General features: G+C 39.8%; 1 protein-coding gene across 1 annotated transcript; it reads right to left on the reverse strand.

Annotated features, from left to right (window-relative positions):
- Window positions 1–69: 69 nt before the first annotated feature.
- Window positions 70–17,908, reverse strand: EIF2S2 (eukaryotic translation initiation factor 2 subunit beta). The gene is made up of 9 exons (XM_030830875.3): window positions 17,747–17,908; window positions 12,186–12,363; window positions 10,611–10,714; window positions 7,401–7,536; window positions 6,596–6,696; window positions 5,841–5,989; window positions 3,436–3,492; window positions 1,190–1,275; window positions 70–540 (listed from the first exon to the last, which is right to left on the reverse strand). Exons 1-9 carry the CDS (start codon window positions 17,759–17,761, stop codon window positions 365–367), a joined length of 1,002 nt encoding a protein of 333 aa, XP_030686735.1. The 5' UTR covers window positions 17,762–17,908; the 3' UTR covers window positions 70–364.
- Between the last annotated feature and the right edge of the window lie 59 nt (window positions 17,909–17,967).

A 17,967-nucleotide genomic window follows, 5' to 3' on the forward strand; every position in this document is an offset into this window, starting at 1 on the left:
TGCTGAATTCATTAGGCATAATTTTTTTTTATAGAAAAGAAAACTGAAGGACAAACCAAATTGAAAGAATCACTGTTATAATAACTTTAATTTATCTTGCATTTTACAGAAGTCTATGAACGATTTTAAAAAAGCACCGCCTTACCCCATCATATTTCTCTGACAGTTGTTAAAGTAGGCAACGAGTATGTCAACAGCTTGAGCAACGGCATCTTGCAAGAATTTCAGACCAACCGGCCACACGCCAAAGAACTTGGCAGCTTTTCTATCTTGTTTTTAATACAGTGGTATATCCACTCTGATGGTAAACCTGTCCAGCCAAATCTCCACAACACACTTTGCAAAATCAGTGGTGATTAGCAAATTAGTTAGCTTTGGCACGGAGCTGTGCTCGCTTGCCTGTGACAGCCTGGAAGCCAGTTTTGATGCTGGCAACAGAGCATCGAGAATGACAAGTTTCACACTGTAAGAAGTAGAGTCGGGTGTCCTTTTGCAGGATTGTGTCCGGTGATCGGCACGTGTGACAGGTGACATATTCCTCTGCAGGAAAAGCAACATAAGGAATTACCTGGTAGCCACAGTGAGCCAGAGGTTTCTTTCTTCTGAAACACTTCTACTGACTGCAACCCCAAACCAGGAAACCCAAACCCAAACCCAAACCAGGAAAGCTTAGCTTAGCTACACTTAGGTATTCTAGGGGTAAGAAAACACAAGCTATCTGATGTGATGCTTCACGTACTTAACAACAGGTTGAAAAAAGACCCCGAATGTCCAAAGAAGCAGTGACATTTGCCAAATGCCTACTCCTGGCTGTGTTTACAGGAGAGCCACTTAGAGAACTTACTAGCTTTCCTAGGTGGGAACAGATCTGCCAATTTTAAGTGATTAGGAAGGTAACAACTGGGTCAGGCCAGGTGTGAGTGCAGACAGATTTCTCTGACTTGGCCTTCAGCCTGGAACCAACCAGCAGCCTTGATCAGCTGGGTCGTCTTAGGAAATCCAAATCCCTCCCCATGACCCCTAATCGGCCACCAAGAGCCACCTCCCACCCAGCTCCCCACCACTATCATTTTCCCTCATCTTCTAAGGCCAGCCTTTCCAGCTTCATTAAAAACTAATGGCGGTCCCCCAAAATATTTCAGCCCAATAAGAACATTTCAGAGCGACATGTTAGAAATTATAAACTTACTGATATATCTTCTCAAAACATTTTCTATCTGTTTCTGTTGGAATCTTCCTTTAATTACAAGTTGGTTATTACCATCTATAGAACCACTGTGAAAGAAAACAAAAATATCTCCATTATTATTTTCTTCCTATAAGGAATCAAATTCCAGGGCCTTTACATTTAATGAACTTAAAATATATTCAATGGCACAGGATAAGTTCTAGGAGCAGTACTACCTGGTTTCTCAAAAATTATTTTTAATTAAGTAGTTGGTACCTGATGACCCTATTTCCTGACATTAAATTCAATTTTCAATTAATTAAGTCTACAGCAACAAATCTGATTCGTTAACTGATTTTAAGTCTAAAACAAATTTATTCCTTAACTGTCTGTGTGATGACCCATTCACCCAACAAAAGGACAATCACACTTTTACTGAATGCATACCACATGCAAAGCAGTGAGGTAGGCTATAAACACATGCAAAGCAGTGAGGTAGGCTATAAATACAAAAAATATGAAAGGAACTACAGATATCTTTAAAAATTCTAAGACTAAATCTTTTGATTCAGTTACATACAGCTGATGAACATGTTCTAAAACTGTGGTGATGGTTAACTATGTGAACAAATTAGAAACCATTGGATTGTACATATTTACATGTGTGAATTGTATCTGTAAAGCTGTTACAACCCTCCCCCAAAAGTACAGTTGAAATCACAGGCCTCATATTGTCAATGGTGCTTAAAAAGAAACTTTTTGAAAAGAAGTTGCTGACAAGTACTTTTGAGAAAGCAAAGCTCTCTGCTAGACGTCATGTGTTAAAAATTACAAATCACAAATTGAAACAACAAAATTCAGCCAAGCAGCATTAAATTTATATTTGCTCCGTATCTTATTATAAAACTGACTTTTGCAAGAACCTCTCCTGTGATTCTCCTTTAACTATAAGAGTTTATTATCATCCTGCATGAACTGCAACCCCTAATCTCTAGGCTACAGTGACTTCAATGCTTGATGCAAGAAATTTTTTTCATTCACTGTCAAAAGAAATTGAATTTTCTCAACAACCCTGTAATATTTAGCCCACTGACCATAAGTTCACTGGTCACAACTTGTTATAATTTACCTCACCTCTACAAAAACTAAATTATTCTGAGAAGTAGGAAAAACACTACCTTTTACTCCTTCATCAGTTAATACAAGTTAAAAACAATGATTGTAACAAATTTACATTTAAAACAATTCTTCCACAACACAGTCCACATATCTACCACTGGTCAAGTAAATTACTCCTTAACCCCAAAGCAAATACAGCCAATTCCAACAAACTGAGTTTCAAGAGTAGGAAGAGAACAGGACACCTCAGTTATCTCTATACTGCCAGCAAGGCACAGGATTAAGGCTCTTAAGAGTTCGAGCTCCTGAGAAAGGCAGACCTGAGTTTACATCTTGACTGCAATTAACTAGCTATGTTACCAACCATACAACTTCATTTCAGCAAACCTGTTTCCAAATGTGTAAGACAAGGGTAATATTAGTTTCTAACAGTTCACATAACTGTTTAAAGATTGAGATGGTACCCAAAAAAGTGCTTGGCATACAATGGGCACTCAATGTCTTAGTCATATTTATTATGTCCTAATTCTGCATTACTTATTTTTAAAGGGACATTCAGCTTCCTATTCCTAGCACTTATGGCCAAACTAACTGGGATGGGCTCCATGGGACACTGGCCCTCCCGAACGGTGATGGACTGGCGTGGTGTCTTCAACAGGAGAGCCCTAAAGACAGGGAAGTAACTATTTAATTATGGATACCTGTTTCAATGTTTTTCCCATGCCACTAATCAATTTATAAGCTGTACTTCATCCACAGCCTATTTACAATTTAGAAAATAAATTCTGTCCTAAGAAAATGGCTTCCTCTGAAATCTGGTATTTGCTCCATAAAAAGACCCAGGAATTCCAATTAACGACAGGAAATTCTCTAAACATGGCAGAGCCATGGTGCTCACTCTGGTATACCAACAGGCCTGTTCACAGACGAGCCAATGTGAACTTTGTTTCCTATTCCCAAGTAACCAACCTCCCACAGAAATGAACAAGTTTTCCTCCTTCACTGCCCTAAAAGTTCCTCTGACAATAAAGTGAATGTTTTTTTTTTTCCTAAGCGTGTTACATATCTTTTCAAGTTAAGAGAATTTCTTATGAAATGTCCATTAATACTGTAAGTAACTATACATAAATGTGAATATAGTTTCTTACCTTGTACCCAATTCAGCCAATAAAAATGCAAGGAGATGTTTGGGCTGACGATGTAATCTAAAAAGAAAGTCGAATAATATAAACCTTATCTTTCATGGAAATCTAACCAAACTTCTAAAAACCTCACCCTGTTCACTGTTTTAATTTGTTATTACGCAGCTATTAGGTGAATTTTAGCACAGTTCATCAAACTCTGAAATGAAGATAAATGATACCATTTGTTTACATTTCAAAGCCCATAAAACAATATTACATTTTATTTACAAACATATACACATTGGTAAATGTCTATAAACAGGGACAGGAAAGGTAAATACGAACTTTAGAGGATAAAATCTTTTTCTAGGAAGGAAGGTAAAAGGGATCAGAAAGAGATATAAAGATGGCCTTAAACTGTAACTGTAAAGCCCTTTTTGTAACGAAGCAAAAAGATCTGAAGCAAATGTGTCAAAAGGTCAAAATACAACAAATTTAGGTAATGAATACTTGGGTATTTGTTATGCTAATTCCTATATATTTCCTGTTTGCAATTTCTTTATTTAAAAAGAGCGAAGTGTTTCACAGCAGCACAATAGCAGAAAATTTAAAACAGCTAAAATATTCACCAACTGGGAAGTAGTTAAATAAATTACGGTACATCCATTCTATCTTGCTTTCAAAATAATACAGGTCTCTAAATACAAAAAAAACAAAAAGATGTATCCACATAAAATGAAAAAAGCAAATACAGAGCAAGGCCACTCAGTATTTTCAGTTTTTTTTTTTTTTTTTTGCTGTATGCGGGCCTCTCACTGCTGTGGCCTCTCCCGTTGCGGAGCACAGGCTCCGGACACGCAGGCTCAGTGGCCATGGCTCACGGGCCCAGCCGCTCCGCGGCATGTGGGATCTTCCCGGACCGGGGCACAAACTCGTGTCCCCTGCATCGGCAGGTGGACTCTCAACCACTGCGCCACCAGGGAAGCCCCTTTCACTTTTTAATTCTATTCATTTGGCACTGTTTGAGCTTGTTCCAATAAATAGATATTACTATTACAATTTTAAAAAGTTATTTTTAAAAAGTTACAATTTTAAAAAGTTACTTTTTCCCAAAAATGTAATGAGTAAGGGTTGGTGAAAATATAATAATAATAATAACACTTACGTTGCTACTGGGAGTATAAACTGGTATAAACTTGTTGGAAAGCAACTGCCAATGTTTGCCATAAAAATGTCCATTCCTTGTGACTAGGCAATTCCATTTTGGGAATTTTTGCCCTAAGGCTCTATTCTGAGTTCTGCCGAGATACATGTATCTCCCAATGCATCCCAATGCAGCCATAAATAAATAAATAAAATATTTAAAGCCTTGTGCTTCAAAGGATGGCAAGAAAGTGAAAAGACAATCCATACAATGGGAGAAAAAAATTTATCTATATATAAAAAAATATGTTGTATAACTCCTAAAAACATTTAAAAGACTAATGATAAGGGTAAAAATTTCACAATATATTAAGAGAAAAATATGTTAAAAACCAGTACAATACCAATTTATTTAAAAATATGTAGATGCATAAAAGTAGCAAAACAAAAATATTAAACTATAATTACCTATCTCTTAATGGTGGACTTACAGATGACTTTTTTTCTTTAGTAGGTCTATATTTTCTAATTTTTCTATAATAAGCATATACTACTATTGCCATCAGCAAAAAAGTCTAAAACCTTTTAAGTCATGCCTAAGCAATGAAAACAAGTGGTTACTCTGGGCAGGGAATTTTTAGTGATTATATTTTCTTTGTTTACTGTTGTTTTCCCTTTTATCTGCAACAAGCATGTATCACTTATGAAACTAAAAAGAACAGGAGATAAGGTCAGTTGCCCTAAGGAACCTGCCAGAAAAGGTGTAGCTGAGGAGCTTTGAGAAGAGCCAGCCCCAGACAGTGACCTGGGGGTGAGACAGGCATGGAATGCGATGGTAATTAAGAATGTCGAAATCTCATCAACTGTGTCTTGGCAATAACCATCCAAGGAAGAAGGACATTAAATTCAGCTGCTTTCCCAAAGCTCACTGCTTGTACTTGCTTGGCAGGCCCACCCCAGGCTGATGAGCTTTTCCACCTCCCTGGGCTCTCCAGGCCCCTGTCTAAGGACTACAGTCAGCCTTCTTACTCTTCACTCCATCTGGTTAGGATCGTCTCATGAGTCAGCATGAGTGGGCTTCTCTCACTTCTGGATGCCCAATAAAACAAGCCTAAAGACCTGTGAGTCAAAAGAACTGACGGACTCGAACTGTGACCTCCCTCGACCGCACCCTGACACCTGTGCATTCTTTCTACTTTTTAATAGAGTCCACAATAAGCATATTTAACATACACTCCACTGAGAATCTAGCATTTGGGACGGAGACTCTGCATTAACCAACTTACAATTTACAGATATCTGTAAAGTTGACAAAAGAAGTTTTCTTGGTTCCTACTCGGACGACCTGTGGAGGTTTCATGACAAATTTCCTTTTCTCTCCAGCAACCATATCTGGATTCTTTTCCCTCATGATGTTGAACACTCGATTCAGTAGCTATAGAGATAAAGTGGTATTCGTGTACAGTCTTATTAATAGCAGGAGTATAACGTTCCCACTTGAGTCATTGTGCTTTTCCTTTAAACAGAACAAACTTTACTTTTTACTAAATGTACACACACATCACATGTTCTGGGAGCTCCCTGAAGGCAAGACTCAATTCTCAACCAGGAACTGGTCCCTTATGGATGCTTAATAGTTCCTTGTTCAAAGTTAAAGGAATGAACAAGCCCCTAATTCTACTGTTTCTGTGGGAAAGTATATAGTACCTGGAGAAGTAAAATTCAGACTACCCTGAACAAGCAAACTCCAGACTACTATGGCCCCCTATTCGCCACTCCCTCTCCCTACTGTCCCCCTTCAGTGGGGCTCCAATGGCCTCAGAAGTTCATGGATTCAGATGGAACAGTGAGTACTATAACGACTGCCACATTGTGGACAGCCTGCCCCAAACGTCGGCATCAGGCAGTGCGACCTCTCTGGGTCTGTTTCATTATCCACCTATACTTCAATGGCCCTTTCAATTCAGGGAACATTTATCCTGCTTTTGTTTTGAGTTCTACTGAACAGTTCAGCCCCCTTTCATAACAGAATTTGTCTTACCTCCTCATATGTGTAGTCTCTTTCTGAACCTGCCCAAGCAGGGCCTGTCTGGTTACTGAATGAGATACCATCATCTTTTTTGCTGTCTTCATCTTCTAAAGCTACAGATAACAAAGACTGTAAGAATGAGGGGTAGAGCCTGATACAGTAACAAAAAGGAGAGAAGGGAGAAGCAGATCTAGAGAAATGAAAGCTTCAAAGACATCTGGTCTTCCTTCCCACAGCTGCATTCACAACAGCCTCAAGCATAAAGGCATCAAGGCTCACAAATAACCCCATATTCCTTAAGGGGATGTTACGATTTTCAAAAACCACCCTCTAGGAATGTGTGGTAATACAAACACATTGAACTGTCTTGATTTAACAAACATAAGATAAAATAATGCACTGGGATAAATAGAGGAAAAAATGTTCAATTGTTTTGAAGCACTTAAGAAACATATACATCCATAAAAACCCATCTGCTGACTATACTGAAGTTCTCTAAAGCAGCTATAGCACTTAGAAGCTAATAAACAGCACTTTTAACAAAATAGTAAAAGATTTTTTAAACATTTAAAATTCAGTTACAGTAATTGTCCCAATAGTCTAAATCAGTATGCTTTAATGTAATCACAATTGCCAAGTTCTTCCCCCATGAAATCTTTTAAACTGTCATTATGAAGTTAGATTCTGTTTCCTTTTAGCTTCCATTATTAGGCAGTGGAAATAAGGGGCAAGAAAAAATAAATAAGGAGGCCACCCATGGAAGAGACTAGGCCAAAGGCTTGTGTAGCCTAGAAATGAGCTAAGTTCCCAGTATTACCTTCATCTTTCTCGAGTATTTCATCCTCATCTGGGAACTTGACATTCTTCTTTTTCTTCTTTTTATTGCCAAGCATAATGTCAAGGTCATCCTCTGGTTCAGCTGGTTCTTGAACATCACTTTCAATCTTAAGGTCCTAAGAAAGTGAGATAAGAGTCTCAACATTTTGCTACTAGGATTATTATTATTTTTAAATGACATGGGCTGACATGGTTTTGGAGGAAAAAAAGATATTCAAAACTGAAGTTACAGATCAGAACTCTCTCTCACAGGTGAACCAAACTGGTTCAGAGTCTGTCATTTAAACTGGAAAAATTTTAAGACACTTTTGTGGGACCTTTTCCTTTCTTTTATCCACCAGCCTTGGGATCTTACTATAATTATTGTCCATGTTTTTAAATCAGGCCACTGTCAGAATCAAAGAAACAAGGATTCTTAAATCTTCTCAGTTACAATCTTCAGCAGGAATGGGGTTCAGGAATGTTTTAAATAAGTTTCTAAGTATTCTGATGCAGTTCGTAGGAGGGTTTTTTTTTTCCTTCTGACACCAAATACGTGATGTTTTTCCACCTCAATTCTCCAACTCTCTGACACTAACTAGGTGACCTACAATTCAATGCAGTTCTAACACTACCCAGAGTTAGTGACAAACTCCATGGGTTTAAGGGCTCAGTCACATAAGACTGTCTTCATAGAGGCCAGGTACAAGTATAGAGTCCCCACGTTTCCCATACATATGTCCTACTTCAAATTAAGAGGTTCCCACACACCCCTGGTTCAATAATTTGCTAGAAGGACTCAAAGAATTCAGGAAAACACTTTACTTAACTATTACTTTATTATATTTTATATATATATATATATATACACACACACACACACACACAATATTATAAAGGATATGCTCAGAAATAGCCAAATGGAAGACATGCATAGAGCAAGGACAGGGAGGCAAGAGTGCAGTGCTTCCATGCTCTCTTCAAGTATACCACTCTCCCAACACCCCAGTGTGGTCACCAATCCTGAAGCTCTCCAAACCCCACTGTTCAAGGGTTTTTTATGGAGCTCACCCATGAAAGAAACCCATGAAAGGTTTTTTGTGGAGGCTTCATTATGCAGGTATGATTGATGAAATCACTGGTTCTTGGTGACCAAACTCATATCTAGAGATTCCAAGAGTCTTAGGAGCTATGTGCCAGGAACCAGGGACAAAGACCAAATATTTTTTTTTATACCACAGCCAGCCTGGCACCAGACTGAGGAGGTCTTTGGGCATCACTTCAATAGATAAATCCATGAAAGAGGGAGAAGGCAGAACCCACAGAGAATTAGGGTCCGATGATGAATGGATAGAGACAAGGTAAAGCTTGATCCCAAGATTAGCTGCTATAGTCATGGATGTAAATAGGGCATAACCTTGAAATGAGATATAAAAAACCCCAGAAGAGCAGAAAGGGCCAGTTTCAGTCTCCAGCCTTCTAATCTCACCTCCTTTCACCAGTGTATCCAACTCCCTGCCCTGAAGTGTGCCATCCACATCACCCATCAATATCTATTTTTGTGCACCTACATCCTGAACTACTCTGTAAATGGCTATAGTAATTTTAGAAATCTAATCAGCAGAAAAGTTGGAATAGCCGGGACTAAAAGAAGCTCAGCCTTGAGATGCCAAATCCAGCTGTGTAGTCTCAGTGCCACTTTTGGCCATCAAAGACCAACCAGCCCATGTGTATTAGCTGGATAACACCAGACAAGAAATCTGATACTAACCTAGTCTCTAATAAGATGGCAGTCAGTAAATGAGAAACTCAGACATGCTAAATATAAATGAGCACACATCAGCCAGCTTCTAGTCCTATATTATTATTTATTTTATCCCAGTAAGATCTATTTCCAACCTGAGGCTAAGACCCAGTGAAAGGTAGAGAATAGCACATAGTGTTTTTGAAGATTTTTCAAAAGCCCTGTGGTGCTCTGAAAATTCAGGGGGAGAGTAACCCAAGATCTTTAAAATACTTCAGCCTCAAGTTAATGCCCATGTCTTGCCTGATAAGGGTACTTGTAACCTCTTACATTATGACTTCAGTAGCAGAGAAAAAAGTATCCAAGCACTAAATTAGAGCTTGTAAGTGGCTCTTCAGGACAAAAGCTACTAGAGAAATTTGTTAAGCAAGACTTTCTGTGGCACATCTCTGATGTGTCACCTTGTTACCCAGGATATTTATATCTCATTCATTCAACATAATTTGAGCATTTCTCTTTATCAATTTCCTTATAACAGTAGGAAGAGAAGAAAATCCCCAAACAGGGAGAGAGTAGGATAAATCCAGGTAAAATAATCTTGTTCTAAAGAACTCTAAATTATCCCTGAACCTCTAAAAACAGGAAAAATATCTTATTTGTTTCAGTACCCTAACAATTAGCACACAATGCCTGACTCACTATCATCATTAACATATATTTGCTGAATTAACCAAGTCATTAAAATTGTGACATTGTTTCCAAAACTCAATGAATTACTGCTATGTGTGGGATACACCTTATTTACTTGAATTTGAGCAAATAAATAATTTACCAAAGAAAAATTTGGGTAAAGGGCACAAAAGGGGACAACTTAGTGCATGTGTATGTGTATTCTCACTCCTTCTCTCTCATAATTCTGAGATATTTGTATTAGAAATCAATCCAGTAATAAGACAATTACAGGGCCTCAAGTCCCTACAAGATCAGAGAACTCCATAAAACCAACCTGAGTGCTCTGGTTCTCCTACAGACTATAAAATCATCAGCCACCAACCACCACAGGCTGGGGTTCATTCTTTGCTGCTCAGAAGAATACACATAAATTTGTGTATCCTCAACATGCTACCAAAAGTTTAACAGAAGAAACTATATTTGCTCTATAGGATTTCTCACAGAAGTCTCTCTCCTCAGCCAATCTCAGTATGATTAATGACAAGTGGCATTTTGTAATCATCTTAATGGCACACAATACAATGTGTAAAACCTAACTTTACATTCCTTTGAACCATCATCCCTTTAAGATACCTAGTCAGACAAAAATCCCAAGAAACTGACCTTAACAGTGGTGACTAAATACTTAATAACAAAAGCAAAACTAGTAAGAGATGAGACAAACAGGGAGAAACATCAGCCACTAGCAACCTTTCAAGAGGTCAAATTTTACCTTCAATAAGAAAGCAATACTACCTTTACACCTTCCTCAGCTTCATCAATATCAAATATCTTTTTTGTTTTTTTCTTCTTTTTCTTCTGATTAAAGAAGTTCAAGTCATCTAGATCATCAGAAGCATCTAAAAAGAGAATTGAGATTCTCAGTTATTAACAGCAGAAGGCGAAGCATTAAATTATGAGTTAAACCAATGTTTCAGCTATTAATCGATCAAGTCACCAGAATAGCGAGATTGGTATTAATTAGCACAGTAATTCCTCCACAACCACAAAGGTTAGGGTTCTGAAAACAAAATGGCAGGTCAACTCAAAGCTTTGTAGGAGAAATCTGGCTAGGGGACCATGTTGGGAATATTTATTTAGTAATCTGACCATATGATGCCTCATTGTTCCCAAGACAAAGTCAGGGTTCTAACATAATTTCCAATGCTCTCCAGCTTTATCTCTCTACTTCTGCTACTCTTTCATCTGTGACACCTTAATTCCTAGTTCCAGCTCAACTGAACTACCTCCACTTCTTAGCGAAGTGTGTGTCTCTCACCTTCAAGCCTTCCTATGGGCCCTCCCACACAGCTCTTACCTTCATCTCACAGGATCTTTGTTAGGAGTTACTTCCACCAAGAAGTCTTCTCTAAGCCTATCCCTCCTGTTCCCCAACTGGGTTAGGTGTCCCCTAGGTGCTTTGATAGTACCTTCTACCACTTCAACAGAGGTGTTTACCAGCTGCTTGTCTATCTCCCAATGAGATATTAAGGGGCTATGCCTTTCTCACCTAAATCCCAGTGCCTAGCTCAACGAGCTACTCAATCAATCAGGCTACAATATGAATAAAATGAGATTTTATCCACCATTAGTGAGTAATAATGGGTTTGGTTCAATAAGTTTTCCATTTGTTCTGCCCTACTGTACACTAGAAATATTTTTAAATGCCCCACTACAAAGTTTTTCAAGGAGCTATTTATGAATTAATTTTGTCTTAATAAAAGAATGATTTACTTTCCAAGTTTGTTTTAAACATGTATAAGATGCTTAGCACATGGTACATGCTCAATGAATGTTAATTTTCTCTATCCCTAGTACAGTGTCTTCTATTCAATAGGCATAAATGTTTACTTAATCATTTATTTCTAATTGTCAAATGCTGTCTGTGTTAAAGCACAGAGTGAATAACTCATGCTGGTGTCTAAACCCAAACATTTTAGGTTGTAATTTTAATCTCTTCTATATGTTTTCAAACTTGTTAAGACACAAAACTGTTTATCTTGGTCCCATTTCTTCCTGCCTACACTCAAATACAACCACCATTAAAACTGGAAAAGAGACATCTCGAAAGGCTAGACTAGAAGAACCAGCCCTGGAGTAACAAAGTTTTGTCATCTCTGTCTTGTGGATTCAGTGGAATTTTCCCTGAAACAAGTCTTATCAGAAATCTGGCAAGGTCCCATGCACACAGACTGTTGATGGCCTCAGCTTCACTGTAACAGATAGCCTCTCAGGCTGAAAGGACACTGTGTGCACAAAATCCAAAACACACTGATGGAAGAGAACCAGGTCTCCCAGGACAACAGTGACTCTCTCATGTCTGCCACTTACCTTTTTTCCTACTGTCCTCTTCATCAGCTTCTACATCTTTGTCCTCAGTTGGCTCTGGCTCCACTTCTTTTGTTTCTGAGGGCTGGGTTTCTTCTGTCTGGGCATCCCCTTCCTCATCTAACATAAAAGGCTTCTTCTTCTTCTTTTTCTTCTTGCTCATAGTAGGATCAAAAATCATCTGTTTAAAAGATAATTAAAAAGAAAAGGGGACCACGTGATTAGTTTTAATGATACTCACATTCCAAGTATGCTGTATTCTCAAAAGGCATACTCTTAAAAGAAAGAGTATTTGACGCATTAAAGTATCTAAAAGGATTTTACAAAAAAAAAATATATATATATGTACACACACACACACACGTAACCTTCCTTATACTATTAAAAGTTGAGGGGGTGGGCTTCCCTGGCGGCGCAGTGGTTGAGAGTCCGCCTGCTGATGCAGGGGACACAGGTTCGTGCCCCGGTCCAGGAAGATCCCACATGCTGCGGAGTGGCTGGGCCCGTGAGCCATGGCTGCTGAGCCTGTGCATCCGGAGCCTGTGCTCCGCAACAGGAGAGGCCACAACAGTGAGAGGGCCGCGTACGGCAAAAAAAAAAAAAAAAAAAGGAAGTTAAGGGGGTGCTTCCCCAAAACATATGTACATGTCTTTTAATTTAAAATTATCACAAGATAACAGAATTTAGGAAAGGGATCTTAGCAATAACTCATGCTTCACCCCTCGCTTTATGAATGAGAAAACCAACGCCTAGACAAGTCATACGTGTTTTATTTAAGGTTGGTAACCTGGGGTTGCTATACCAGGAGACTTGAACTGATAAAAAAAAAACTTAAAAAAATTTTTTATCCTGAAACTCAGACAAGCCTTTAAGGAAATCCATCAGCAGCCCTTCATGTAGCAAATCTCTGAGTAAAAGAAACTTCTATACAACCTTTTACTCTGCTTTTTGTTTCTGGAACATTAAAAAATACAGATAAAGTGTTTAAAAGCACAAGTCTAGAACCTAACTGACTGAATTCAAATCCTGACTCTGGTTCTTACTTTTGTTACCCCAGGTAAGTTCTTGCCCTCTCCTTGCCTCAGCTGTAAAATGGAGATCAGTAGCAGAAACAAAACCAAATCTCACGAGATTATTAGGAGAACTAAATAAGTAAATAAATATAAAACACTTGGCGCAGTGCCTGGCACAAAAGTACTCAATAAATGTTAGCAATTATTATACAATTTATATAATGCTTTACAGTTGACAAAACATGGTATCTCTTGATCCCTATCACTGAAATTTCATCAACTCAGGGTGATCTAATTTCCAAGACATATCATGAAACTCAAAAAAATTCCCAAAACTGATTCTGATTAACTTAAATTCCTTTATGTCCCAAGTACATTAAGGAAACTGAGCTACACTGAAACCAAACTATGGTCTGTAATAAGGTAGGGTAGTATAAATATAGTCCTCACCCAATACAGAAGGATTTGCAAGACATTCTGGAAATTGATACAGCCTCATTTCAAAGTTATCCCCTCCAACCTTAAGAAGGCTCTAATTGTATAAATGAGCAATTCTGAAAAGCAGTCAGTCTAAGGAACATGATCTGGCAAACTTAGAGAAGAGGATAGAAGAGCCAGGAGGAAGGAGTTCCCCACTGCTGACCTACTGGGTCTTGAGTCACCCTACATGGAGTGCTGTAATCTGTTCCAGGGAAGAAGCTATAATTCATCCTTATTCCTGAAATATGGAAGTTTGGCAAAAGGACAGACAACACTCCAGGCACTATAAATTTGGTTGTCTGGCAGGGCTTATAGTTCACTTACTGCATTTTCTTCAAGCATCAAGTTCCCTAGAATATTAATTATCTTTTAACTATTATTCAGCAAGACAGACTAAAGGTAAGGGGGATCCTAAAATCATCAAAGGACATCCTCACAACCGCCCTGTTATGCTCTGAAAAACATTCATATAGGTCCACAGGGAAACAGTACGGTTGTAGCCTTGTAAAGGGTTATAAACATGAAAGAACTGTACACTGAAGTAATTAACACCTCTCTCAATTACTCTCTCTGGATACTTAAGACATAAACTCATTGCCTCATTTTATTCACACCACTCAGCAAAACCAGACTTTAAAAATATGGAAATAGGGATTCCAAAATAGTGCCCAAAGCAGACCTCCCCCAAACCACAAGGTCACATCAGTCTTAACTTTAAAAATGTCGTTTCTGGGACTTCCCTGGTGGTCCAGTGGTAAAGAATCCACCTTACAATGCAGGGAACGTGGGGATCGGGGAACTAAGATCCCACGTGCCGCGGGGGCCCGCGCAACAACTACTGAGCTTGCGCACCTCAACTAGAGAGCCTGCGTGCTGCAAATTAGAGAGCCCATGAGCTCTGGAACCCGGGCACCACAGCTACAGAAGAGAAAACCCAACACCGCAACTAGAGAGAAGCCCGCGTGCCACAATGAAAGATCCCACATGCCTCAATGAAGATCCTGTGTGCCTCAACTAAGACCTGATTGCAGCCAAAAATAAAATAAATAAATCTTTTTTTAAAATGTGTTTTTTTTTAAGACTTTCATATCTGACTTAACAAATTATCACAGTCCATATGTTTTGTTTATGAAACTAGCTGGGATGTGAGACGCAAATAGTTGCTCACAGTACACTTATGGAAAAGCACAGACTCTTCTGGGCTTTCTTTTTTTTAACTCTAGATAGAACAAAGCCTTCAAGTTTTCTCTTTTCAACTTCCCACACTGGGTTGGGTTGAAGAAAGTGAGGAAAAGGGACAGCAGCAAAAGTTACCCTGACAATAGCCTAAAGTGCTTCAGCAAGTTGGAAGCCTACTCCCATCTATCATACCTTATTCAGGATGTTAACTTTAAGGCCACAGCACACCCCACCCAGAAGGCAGGAGTGAGTTACAAAAGCACCCAGAGAAGCAAGGTGAGCAGAACAAATGCTCTGAAGAAATGTGTCGTCATCTCTGGGTGATAGGATTCTGGGAGATTTTTATTTCTCTTTGCATTCTTCTGTGTTTTGTATACGTCATACAACACATATTCCATTTTTAATCAGTTTCTTTTGTAAAACACCTTACTATGTTGTGTGACAACCTGACGTTCCGATACTTTGTGGATGGGGCCTAGTAATAAGCAATAATCTTAGCTATTGACAGCACTTTAATGCCTGCAGATTAGGGACTTTTTCCTCACAAGGCAGCACTCATATTTCTAGAATACTGCTTTTTAGAGGTCATGGTTCCACTAGTTTAAAAGAGATTATGTTATGTGAGTTTTGGGCTTATTTGCCAGGTTTAAAAGGAAGTGTGTGCAGTTTATGACAACTATACATTAAAAAACTATTAAAAGAAAAAAAGGAAATGTGAAAAAAGAAATAAATTACTTTTTAATAGTAGGTTCTTTAATGCTCTATCCTGGCTACCAGGCAGCACTACTTCCACTGTAGGGAACCCATCACAGTTTATAAATCATTTCTATGTACAAATTTTCACTCGATCCTTAGGTCTGTAAAGTAGCCAGAAGTTAAGGATCGGCCTAAGAAAACTTATCTATCCAGCAGTATTAAAGGAACCAGAACCTGCACATACCTTCAGAGTGGAAGCCAAAGGCAGGATTCTAGTCATACTAACTTGCTGTGTGATCTTGGGCAATTTAACCTCCCTGAGCCCTTATTTCCTGTTTACAAAATGGACTGGTAGATCTGAGAAATGCAAAGCTGCTTAATACTTTATGGGCTTCCAAAGTCCTCTGCTGGAATGCTAGTTCTGACATCTCTGCTTGACGAAATCCTTTTCACCCTTCAGTAATATTCCACTTCCTTTGACATCTGATCCCACTGCTAAAACTGAACCCTCCAGCCCTCCAAATCGCTGTTAATGGCTCTATTTCTACCTCCTATACCAACTAGTAGTAAATCTCTTACAACACTTGCAAGTACTTTACCACAGAAAACCAAACACAGAATAGCACCCCAGAGAACTCTGCACTATATAGGTACTTTATTTGTTAAAGGTTATGAAAAGCTTAGAAAATGGGTAGAAACAAAACAAGCATGAGACACTGCCAGTCTCAGAACTTTTGAAATACAGTGGCCTAGAGCAATGTCTACCATGACCTCCAAGCAAGAACCACACACCTCCCTTAGACTCAGTTTCCTTCCTAAGAGAGCGAGACCCTCCTAGTCACCTAAATGGAGATTTGGAATTCTACTACTGGCTCAGCCACTTACTATTTGATCATGAGCATCATACAACTCTCTAAAAGCCTCGGTTTTCTCATTTCTAAAATGGGCATAACAATACCCACCTTAAAGGGTTGTCATGAGAATCAAATGAGAGCTCAGAATCCCCTCCAGAATAAAATCCAAATTCCTTAACTTGGTCTTCAAATCCCTCCATGAACTACCTACTACCTATACTTCAAGGGATTAACTAACCAAATTGGATAATATTCTACTCCCTTGCCCAGGATCAGGCCTTTCCACTACTTGAGGAAATTCAAAGCATTTCCAGGGTCTACCTCAAAAGCCAAAGCTCGAAAAAGCCTCGAATTTTTCTCTTCCTTCTCTCCGAGGCCCAAGCACTCAAATGTTTACAGAAATTAATTATAAATTCTGTAGCACTCAAATGTTTACAGAAATTAATTATAAATTTATGTTTACAGAATTTAATTTAAATGTTTACAGAATTTAATTTAAAATGTTTACAGAAATTAATTATAAATTCAAGGGTTTTTTTCTGGTGGGGAGAGCTGGCCGGTAAGCGGTAGCTCTCCCAGCAGTGTTTATACCTACGGATATCACTTAAAGTCAAATTTCATTTTAGGTCGTTTGGTTTTAAATAAACTGGGATAAATCTGGCCAAAAAGGGATTTGAGGAAATTTGCTGAGGTACAAGCACGACAGTATAAAAAGACCCAGGCATCTCTGCAACTCAGACTTCCCGCTGACGTCGCTGAGAGCTCTGCTAAGGAAGGCTCAGGGACTCCCGCCCTAAAACTTTCCGGAAAAGTTAATCACTTTTTCAGGCTGAAGGATCTTTTCCTCTCGTCCTATCCCCCTCTACATGAGAACAAGGGTGGGTGCCGGGCAGGACAAGCCAGCCTGCAAAGTTTTAAACTAGGGCGCTCCACCGGAGCCAAGAGACGCTCCTCTAGGCACCACCAGCGCCCAGAGAGTGAGAGTTGAAGCTGCACCGTCAAATCGAAGGGAATGCAGGGGCCGCCAGCCCCAATCTCGTTCAGCTGGGGCATTAACCGGGCATGCAAGCTCTCTTCTGGAGGGCGACTCAACGTGCTCTCCATTCCGGAAACGCCGGCCACGGGAGGACGCCGGCCTCAGCGCCGCCACCTGGAGGAGAGCGGGGCACGGCCAAGCCGCGGTTCCGGAGCCCTCGCCGGCTCTGCCGCTCCGCGTCGCCTAGGCCCGGCTGCCCCACATGGCGGCGGCCGGCCGCTAGGCCGCAGGCCCAGTCTCCCACACTGGGGTGGGTCTGTCTCACTGCCTCCGTCCCTAGACCTAGCGCCAGCCTCAGGCCCTCACCTCGTCCCCGGACATGGCTGCGGCTCGAGTGGGCTCGGCACGGACGGAAAGTCTGACAGGTCAGCCCCAGGCCCAGGCTTCAGCGTTGCTCCTGCCGACACCTCTCCCACCACCGCACTAGGCTCTTGCATCAGCGAAAGGGAACAACACCCCGCCCTCTCTTCCCAAGAGTTAGAAATGCGCCTGCGCAGAGACTGCCAAGGCGCAGGCGCGCGGCGAAG

This window comes from Globicephala melas, chromosome 15, assembly GCF_963455315.2.
Source record: "Globicephala melas chromosome 15, mGloMel1.2, whole genome shotgun sequence".
NCBI lineage: Eukaryota > Metazoa > Chordata > Mammalia > Artiodactyla > Delphinidae > Globicephala > Globicephala melas.

Bases quoted from the DNA above. Each gene is read 5' to 3' on its own strand.
- EIF2S2 (XM_030830875.3), bottom strand. The intron at 10,715-12,185 runs GTAAGTGGCAGA...TTCTCTTTTTAG, and splicing joins AGAGGACAGTAGGAAAAAAG to ATGCTTCTGATGATCTAGAT. The intron at 3,493-5,840 runs GTAAGTTGGTTA...CTTTCTTTTTAG, and splicing joins TTTACAGATATCTGTAAATT to ATTACATCGTCAGCCCAAAC.